The sequence below is a fragment of the Orbicella faveolata genome, unplaced genomic scaffold (assembly GCF_042242905.1).
Source record: "Orbicella faveolata isolate gen_17 unplaced genomic scaffold, um_ofav_v1 contig_14, whole genome shotgun sequence".
NCBI lineage: Eukaryota > Metazoa > Cnidaria > Anthozoa > Scleractinia > Merulinidae > Orbicella > Orbicella faveolata.
This window is the reverse complement of record NW_028301541.1, coordinates 8,013,128-8,022,731: the sequence shown is the minus strand read 5'-3', so window position 1 is coordinate 8,022,731 and position 9,604 is coordinate 8,013,128. Positions and strand designations below refer to the sequence as shown.

Sequence of the window (9,604 nt, the reverse complement as noted above, 5' to 3'; positions counted from 1 at the left end):
GAGTCTTTTAAGTCTTTTATTTGGCAACTGCATTATTGCAAACACAACTGCGAGTCATTTCATCATTTTACGAATGAAATAAATGAAGCCAATGCCCCGAAATAATACTGCTATTTAATACAATTTTCATTTACAAACACTGCGCTAAAGCGAAAAATGTCCCAGACAAGAAACATAGTCTCTTGTCCTAGATTAGTAAATGGCAAGAACTAAATCGGAGCGTTCTGATTGATTCTTTCTTGGTCGGGACTTTGCCATACGGACGGTACATACAAAACGGTCATAAAACGTATGCTTTCTTGTGTGTTCGAAAGCCGGAACATTGAATAAACAATCATGGCCCGAGTGCCATGTAATAAACTACTTACTAACCTAGTTTGCTCGAGCCGTACTCGGGAATATTGGCCCTCGGTCAATATTCCCCAGTACGTCCCTCGCGCTCAGTTAGTGAGAGGTTATTATTAAACGACTACCTTAGGTTAATAACCAAAATCAACCAATCAGATTGTTCCATTTGCGGGTCAAACATTTTTCAACCTAACCAAACTTGCCGAGACCGCACTAAAAGAATATCGGCCGTATCCGTACTGTCAACACCTCGGGTCAATATTCTTCCTGAATGGCCCTCACGCATGGTTAACAAGATATATGTACAGTCTGCGAGAAAGGGAAAATATCTACAACTTGAACGTTAGCAACAAAAGCACATGATTTATAAATCAAACCGGTTTCTGTTCTCACAGGGAAGTCCGTTCACTAGATGTTCTGTTGAAGCGCTTCAATAAGTTCCCCACACTTTGTCTTCACGTATTTCTCGAGTACCGTGTTACAATTGTCACAGGACTTGGTATACGATGCGCACGCGCAACCTCTGATTGGCAGTTTGTTGTAGCCCCAGCAACTGTTCAGCTCGTTAACGATCTCCAAAATGCGCGCTTTCTCCTTCAACGACTGCTCTCGTAACTGCCGTATTTCTCGGGCGTGCTGCTCTTTCAGCCAACGAAGGTGGTTGTTCAAGAGGCAAACCAGATTCTCGGCTTCAATGTTGTCAAAACCGGGACAGTTCTTCAGATCTTGGAGGTTCATTCTGCCAAGAGAAGCCAGACATTTTTCCAGGAGCCGTTTGAGTGAAAATTCTTGCGCCAAGACTACAAGTTCGACGGAACTTTGCTTCTGAAGAAGGCGCTCTTCACAGCGAGTTGCCAGCTTTGTGATTTGGTATTCTCGGGATAACTCGAGCAAGCTTCTCACATCATGTTGATCTGTAACAATTCAGTTAAAACAAAAAGTAGATTTCACCAAAAAAAGCTTCTACACAGTCAAAGTACAGGACGTCTCTTTATAAGCTTAATCCATTTAAGTTTAATTATCTTGACTGGTTATCTGACATTCTTCCTCCACCTAACATTAGTGACTATTTTCTTGAAGAAAACCTTAGCTTGCATTTTATTATCACTTAAAGGAGCTCAGTCACGATATTTTCAATTATTTTGGCCGCATGCAAAACTACCTTTAATTGAAGAAAACCTGACAATAAAAGTTTACTAAGATAGTCTAAAAACTTCAAAGAGATAATAATAAACCATAAAGAAACAAGGATGGTTAAGGACGGAGAAGATTGACAAGGATTGTAAACGACGAACTAAGAAAAAACATTAGGCTAATCATTTCAAGATTCGCCATGTCAGATTTGTAGATTTGGCAATCTACAAATCTGACTGTTTCTCGGATTATTGCCTGTTTTCTGATAGATCATGATCATGGATCTGGCGCCCTTGGAAGGGAAAATGATGTCCTTATTTTCAGCTTAAAAAATACGTAAAATTGTAGTCTCTTAACTGCCCCTTTTAATAGCCCATTTCTGAGTTGCTGTAAGCCTCTCTATCAAAGCGAGGCCTGGTGCACAATCATTCATATGAAAATGAGCTTAATTTGCAGGTGAATGAAATCTCATCTTCATATGAAAGGATGGGCATCAAGACTCGCTTTGAGAAAGAGGCTAACGTAATTCAGAAATGGCCTATCATATAACTTAGATATAAGGCTCAAAAGGCTCTTAAAAGTGTCAAATATCTGCTGGTAATCAACGTTTCGGGCTTAGCCCTTCTTCAGTAAGCCAAGCCCGAAACGTTTAGATTACCAGCGAATATTTCTCACTTTTAAGAGCCTTTTGAGCCCTATATCTAATTTATCAGTGGTGTCAGGCATCTTATGAGTTTTTTTTGCTCATCCCTACTGAATTATCATATAACTCGTCTGCTAAAACAAGACTTTTTTCGATTTTTTTTCTATTTTTTAGAATAACTATATTACATGTAGTAAATGGTTTGAGCCCACGAGTATCAGTGGTTCATCTTGTGTGATCGTCAGGGTGAGGGTAGTTCTGAAAAGAACTGTTGTTGGTGACTGATGTTTCGAAAACCTGAGCAGAAGTCATCTTCAGATTCAAGTGAATAGTGTTTGTCAGTTGATGATGTTGTCAAGTCTGGTCCGTTGAATAGACCAGACTTGTGTATCACCAGCTGATAACAATTATTATTGTTTCACTTAATAACAATAAATTAAATTTACAATACATTTATTTACATCCTACCAATTACAAAGGCTGAGTACAATAAAGAATTATGTTTCAGTCAGGGTTGCTGAATAGATCATTGGTTGTGCTCAATTAAGGGTTTATGTTTATTGTAGCATTTGATTCAAGTACAGCTGAACCCTGCTATTTCAAACTCTTAGACGGAAACGAAAAACAGGTCGATGTAGCAGGAGTTCAAAATAACCAAGAGTGCATATCCAGGGAAAGTGACTTTGAGTTCGAAATAACGGGGAGTTCAAAATAACTGAATTCAAATTGCAGGGGTCCCACTGTAAATTAGTTCTAGTCATCTCAGCTTTTTTTGAGGATACCTAAATACCAAGTCAGGATTTGAGCCAGGACTCGTCGTGACATTTCATTTGAGGGAACAATGACTGAGACCAGGTTAACTCACTATATATTTTAGTTAACACATTCTCTGTGTTCTTGCAGTCAGTTCCACTCAGTTTGCTCGAGGATAGCTTTCATTTTGTGGTTTGGACAACACAAACCAAAATATAAAAATAATAACATAAGGAAAATTAATGAAGGGCTGACTTGAGTGCTCAAGTCCTGCCATTGATATTAGTTTGTCTCACTATTTCATCATTGTTTGATAAACACTTAAAGAAAAAGGCTCTCCATAAAAAAATAACCAATATTACTGCACCTTTCAATAACACATAACCTCTGAAGTTCAAAACCTAACTAAGAATTGTGCTGCCAATCATCCTAACAGAAACCCAACAAAATGGACTGAAACTTTACCAATCACAATCCACAGACATGATATTTGAATCTGTTTAAACACATAACTGTTTTCTGAGAGGTCCGCTACGATGGTTAATAACAGTGAAAAAACTTAGAAACTGTTGACTGAGCAGGGTCCCTGTATCATTAAAAATCTTTAAATCTTTGATCTTTAATCTTTAATCACTATTTATACACTGTAAAAACATCAGGTAGATGAAAAAAAGGTGCAGTAAGGTATTTGCCACTGGCCTTTAGAGGCACATAATTACCATAAACTGCTGCTTATAAGCCCTGAACTTATACAACTCCGTAAAGGATTTTGGATGGGCTTATAGACAGAGGGGCTTATATGCAGGAGCGCTTATAAGCAGCAGTCTATGGTACCTGCATGTCCTTGATTATTTGCTCATAAAAATCTCAGTCAAATGCTATGCTGCTGTTGTAGTTGGGCGTACGTGTGCTTGTACATACATGTGTATGTTTATCAATAATGATTGAATGTTACCCTGGTTTGCTCCTAAAACAAATGCCTTACCTGAAATCTGCACAGGAAATGGATAGATCATACACAGTAGTTCATAAATCTTTTCCGCCTTCTTCCCAGGAAGAGGTATTTCAGTTGACGTTGCCTCTTTAAAGCCAGACTGGAACATTGTGTTAAACACAGGAGAACTGATGGCCAGAATGGATTTATGAACATGAAATCTTTTGTCCTCTGCCACCAAGACAGTCTCACTGAAATTCCATGGCTCGGAAAAGGTTGGTAACTGATCTCCATTACAGAACAGGTCCATATCTAATTTGAAGCATGAGGACCGTGCAAATATCTAATGAAGGAATTTCACACATGTTTATTGTCACCTATGATATCATTGCAACAGTAACTTCAAAAACTTGCGAGTACAGTACCTCAGGTACTCGCAGTACCTCAGATACTCAGGTAATTGAGACATTTTAAGCTTAATCAAAGAAAAGAAAATTGCTTTTGCAAGGCTGACACAAAGTTGTGAAGTAGGAGGGGTACTCCCTTATTGGGCTATATAGCTATATAAGTATCACCTGAATATCACTCTGGTTAGCCTTAATATCATCCTGGTTAGCCTGAATATCACTCTGGTTAGCGTGAATATCACTCTGGTTAGCCTGAATATCACTCCAGTTAGCCTGAATATCACTCAGGTTAGCCTAAATAATGCTTCGGTTAGCCTGTTTCAGGGCTAGAAAAAAGTGCCGTCTGGTTGTCCGGGACAGGTAGATTTTCTTTCAAGCCAAGTAATTTTTCACTCTCACTTGCTCGATGGGCAAGGGATCAGGTAAGTCGTCTGCCAATTAAATCATTATCAGAGCAAACTAAGAGTTGTCCAGGGCAAGCAAAATTTTAGAGCTACTTCTCCCAAGGGCAAACTGGAATTCAAGGTTTTTTAAGTCCTGCTCAGTGGAAGTGATAAACACGATTCCACTCACAAGTCTGTAGTTTGCAGTCTGCATTTTACCCTTGGTCTGCCGTCTGCACTATAGACTGACCGCTTGACATTTTTATTTTGACATTCCCCTGTTAAATTTCAAGTACCTATTTTATATACAATAAATTAATCCAGTCTTGTACTCCCAGGTGCAGTAATGCACTGCCTCATGGAACAGAGTTCAATCTTACACATCATGGTAAATTTTGCTGGATTGATCTAAATATACTGTAGCAAAAGAGGTTGATTCCTATTTAAGCTTACATAAGCTTACTTCTAAAATAAATGTTTGCCGTGAAAGATAGCGTAAAATTTATTACATTTGCTTTTCATCGTGACGGCCTCAATATAGATGGTTTCGTGCGGAAAATGTCGACAAGAGCAAATTAAGAACTATTCCCTATATAAATGACGATCATACTATTTCTCCTACCTTAAGATGAGCTATCAAAACGACGTTTTATAGATCATATTCAGTCATTTTCAGCCATTTTAGATCAACTTCGATCACAAGTTCGTCAGCGTACAACAGAGAAACCAGTTTACACTCCGTATAGTATGAACAAAATGTCACACCTTGGAATAGATAGGTCCGTCTGGCATACATATGTTGGTTTTTTTACACATATCCGACCCTTTTCTACTACGGAGACAGGAATCTACTTACAAGGTTGTTTCCCAGATGTAATCAAAATCTTTGGAATTTCAAGTTAACTGAAACGAGGCTATTAATTTTTTGTTCCTCATTACCATAAAGAAAGAGACGAAGAATAATAATCTTTCTCTTGTTCAAAAGAGGATAATTGAAGACTTACTAGCGCAAGTAGACGAAGACGTAGGTGCACTCCTATGTCACCCTTTAGCCACGGAACAGCAATTATGTAAAGCATACCACGCACTATTCTTTTGTTGTTGTTTTTTCTCCCTTATTGGAGATATTTCAATCTTCAGATAAAAAGATGCGAAAGGCAACTAGGAAATGGCCTGTGCTAACAGCTGGAAATCTGCCACGAAAATTCCAACTACTCCTGAGGAAAAAGACAAAAAATGGCGATTTGAATAAAAAACGAGTTTTTGTGAGTTTTAAAACCTATATTTTGTGGTACAGCCAGACTTTTGAGATAGTATATCTTGAATCTCGTCCGGCTTACATGAAGTCAAAAGCGCGATAAACCGCGCGAAAATGTTCATTCAAAAATCTGACAAAGCGACACACCAAAATTTTTCTTGGATTGCGGCGAGTTAGTAGCTTCTCGGGCAAACAAAAAATTTCAAACTGCTCAGTTAACCTACATATCAAGCTGACAACAAACGAAAATTGCAGTCGGTAAAAGCGTTTCTCAAAAATTGGTTAAGTTTAAATTTGGATCAGTTTTACGAAGAATTCAAAACAAACTGCACATGGTTGAAGCTTTTGGTGGTTGAAGTCTCTGTCCTTCACGGCCTCTTCAGCAAAAGGAAAGAACAATATAGAACCAGAAATTTTTTGAAAGCGAGAGTGGAGAAGAAAGCGAACAAATACCCCTGGCTTTGAGCTGTTTGAGATGCTCTCATTCAATAGCAGGTTTGTGGGTTACGTTTTCCTTTCAACTTTGTTTTTAAAAATTTGATGAGTTGCGCGTATAAGGCTGAACTTGAACACATGAATGGCTTTTAAAAATGATCTCTGTGACTTTCTTTATTTGGTAAAATGAGCTTAAATGAACAGAAGACTGAGGCCTAAAGAAAAATGTCAGAAATGTAAGCTTATATTTGTGGACGATTCACAGTCTTTCCTTCGAGCGGCTGTTTCTTCATTCACGATAGCGCGAGAGCGTTCGAGCAAAACTAAAACCCGGGAACTGAAATAATTCATCAGAGGCTACCAATGTTTGATAAAACTTCTTTTATTGAAGCTCAGAAAAACTTTTACCTTTAACGTTTTTGGAACAGAAGGATTTCGTACGTAAGACTCCACAAACAGAGATTTGTTAAAGCTCTCTTGTTTAAGTTTTGTTCGCCGGAAGCATTTAAATGGCTTCCGATGCCAGAAAAGTTAAACAAACAAAGCTTGTGCTGAATTTTATTGTCGTCAAATCGCTAAAAAATTCGCTCTAAAATTCCCGCAAGGTATTACTAACCTCCAAAAGTTGATACAGACAAGTTTGTTGTTTTTTTGATCCGTCTCCGAGTGCCGAGTGCCTTTGTAAATTTCTTATGTGGAGGCTCGGCAAAGAACTTAAACTTGAAATTTGGTTTCTCACAGGAATAATAGTCCTCATCTCGGGAAGAATTATTAGATTTTTCCATATTTCAGGAGAAGAAAAATAGGAATTAAGTTTTACAAAGTGTCAACATCGATGATAAAAATTGCCGAAAAAAAGTACAAATAAGCAAACTGACGTCAGCGTGCAACCCACGGGGAAATGGATCTAGCGTATTAGCCAATCAGAACGCACACTTCGCTAAGGCTATGTTATTTAACAAATTGACGTCAGTTTTTTATGCGTCTGTCCTCTTATTGATAATAAATTGTGTCATAACATTGTCAAAGGCGAGTGGTTCCACAGCCACAATAACAAGACCCCAAAATTGTGAAATGCCGGAAATAAATGAGGGTAAAGACGCCATAAACTTGCCGTAAACAAAGATAAGTGAATTTTATTCAAAATGACGCGAACTGTCAATAGCTTTTCTCGCTTTTTGATTGGCTACTTAAAAAATTCTATAAAATCCCATTGGTTTAAAGTTGACAGTTCGACAGCTGAAAGCTGAACTGTTGAAAGCTGGCATAAATTAAAATTTTATCCGTCTGTACTCTTATTGATGATAAAAATAAGCCAATCAGCGCGCGAGAAATAAGACAGTTATTGTAAAAAAAAAAATCTTTGTCGTTCTCTGCAAAACAAGAACCGTGAAACGACCAAGTTCTGCGACAGCGTAGGCTGAAAAACGCAAACGATCGACGACTAATTTTTCGGATCTCCATTTGGAATTAAACACTGCCACTGCATATTTAGCTCAGCCCTGAGAAACACCAGTGGTGCACTGAACAGATCTTGACAATTGCGAATTTCGCTGGTAAAATATAAATTCACTTTTGACAAGGCGTCGTCCTTGGCGTCGCCGTCCTCGTTGCTTAAGCTCCCTAACATCTTTTCTCAGACGACGCAGTATCGAGTTCGTTGCCACCCAACACGAAGATTTTTGCAAAAAGGAAAACAAAAATCACCCTATATTTCCATCCACACGAAAACGAAAGGTCGGCGTTGTCAAATTCATCCGGTTTAAAGAGCGTCTTCGTAAAGCTCCGTTAGTGTGGACGATAGGCCTAACCGTAGAAATAAAACTGAGTTTTCAAATTTCTCCGGTGCAGTCTGGACGAGGCCTCGGTCTCAAACCTTTTGTTTTTTGTCGTTCTCGTGGTCGTATTTCGGGATGCTCGGTTGAATTTCAAATCAACATAAATTATTCACCTTGTCTATCACACGCGCACGCTGAAGGTAAAACGGCGCTTGGAAGTTTGGCAGTAGATTCATCATGCTTTTAAAGATGATTTCCAGTCCGCACTACGCATTCTCGAGAGTTTGTGTGCGTTTTGGAAATCATCTTTAAGCTTTCTTACAATCTCGTTCCCAGAGTCTTCGTTCCCCTTGACCAGCGGTCGGAAAACGAGAGCTCTGGGAGCAACCATTTCAGGCCTGCGCCATAGATGCAGACTGCCCAGTGAAACGGGATGGGCAGAATTCAGTTATTTCAAAATGGTTGCTCCCAGAGCTCTCGTTTTCCAACCGCTGGTCAAGGGGAACGAAGACTCTGGGAACGAGATTGTTTTCACCCCAAAGCTAGTCCGTTTATCAGTCATGCGCAAAAGGGGTCGAGAATGTACTTTTTCGGGTTCCCACTTCACGCGCGTGTAAGGAATAGGACTTTTCCGAGATACCTTGTGCCTCTGTTTCAAAACGAGTCCCTGTGCGATTCCTTTCATGTGAAAATGAGTTTGACTGCATGGAAATGAATCTGTAGGCGGAACACATTTTCATATGAATGGTTTCGTATGGCATTGTCTAACCACGGGACGACCGTCAGTGTTCCAACTGCGCGTAGTAGCTGCAAGTACCCCGGCTCCCCAAGCAAGTTCGCAGGGTAATTAAATTTAACCAGTTAGTTTACTTATCTTTTATGTCTGCAATCTTTCTTAATGTTTCTTTACCTTTGAGACTGGCAAAGTGTCATAGTCTGTTTCAATGTCAAGAAACGTAATCTACGCGACAGAAAATCCTCCCTATTGAAGTCCATGTAGTTGTAGGACAGGTGTGGAAAACCCGAGTACATTTCTTGGTTTTCATTTAGGTAAATTTAAGAATAAAAATTGCCGTATTTTGTAACTAGCCTCGAAAAAAAAATCGATTCGCTTGCTAGTCGTCTCAGTCCTGAAAAGCTAATTTTGTTAAATGGGCAAGTGTTGCCGTTTTGCGTTAACGGAAGCTATGGATGAATTCGTCTGACTGTGTTTGCAGGAGACCAACGTGATCACAAAGATCTCGATAGATCAGCAAACGTTCTCCCTCGTCGAGCGCAACGATTTAAGGTAGCTACGTCACGCGATTTGCGTATCTTGAAAAAAAAGAAGCCTTGGAGCCGACTGGCATACAACTGCCGGAGCTTATCCCGGTTTCTGTAGCACGAAACGGCTAGGAGTATTGCTACTCCCCCTGGACGGGATGCTAGTCCATCGCAGGTCACTCCCCCGCAATTTGTTAGGTTTCCCCAACACTTCGCCGGTACTCATTTATACTCCTGGGTGGAGAGAGGGACTGTGAGAGTCAAGTGT

The 9,604-nt window shown here is 39.5% G+C and overlaps 1 protein-coding gene across 1 annotated transcript; it reads right to left on the bottom strand.

Moving 5' to 3' along the window:
- Positions 1-92: 92 nt before the first annotated feature.
- On the bottom strand, positions 93-5,328 carry LOC110040125 (BTB and MATH domain-containing protein 36-like). The gene is made up of 3 exons (XM_020745312.2): positions 5,225-5,328; positions 3,864-4,155; positions 93-1,262 (listed from the first exon to the last, which is right to left on the bottom strand). The coding sequence occupies exons 2-3, from the start codon at positions 4,120-4,122 to the stop codon at positions 757-759; spliced, it is 765 nt and encodes a 254-aa protein (XP_020600971.2). The 5' UTR covers positions 4,123-4,155; positions 5,225-5,328; the 3' UTR covers positions 93-756.
- Between the last annotated feature and the right edge of the window lie 4,276 nt (positions 5,329-9,604).

Excerpts from the sequence above, each read along its gene's own strand:
- LOC110040125 (XM_020745312.2), bottom strand. The coding sequence starts at position 4,122 with ATGGACCTGTTCTGTAATGGAGATCAGTTACCAACCTTTTCCGAGCCA. Across the intron at positions 1,263-3,863 it reads ATTTCCTGTGCAGATTTCAG|ATCAACATGATGTGAGAAGC; the intron begins GTAAGGCATTTG and ends GAATTGTTACAG.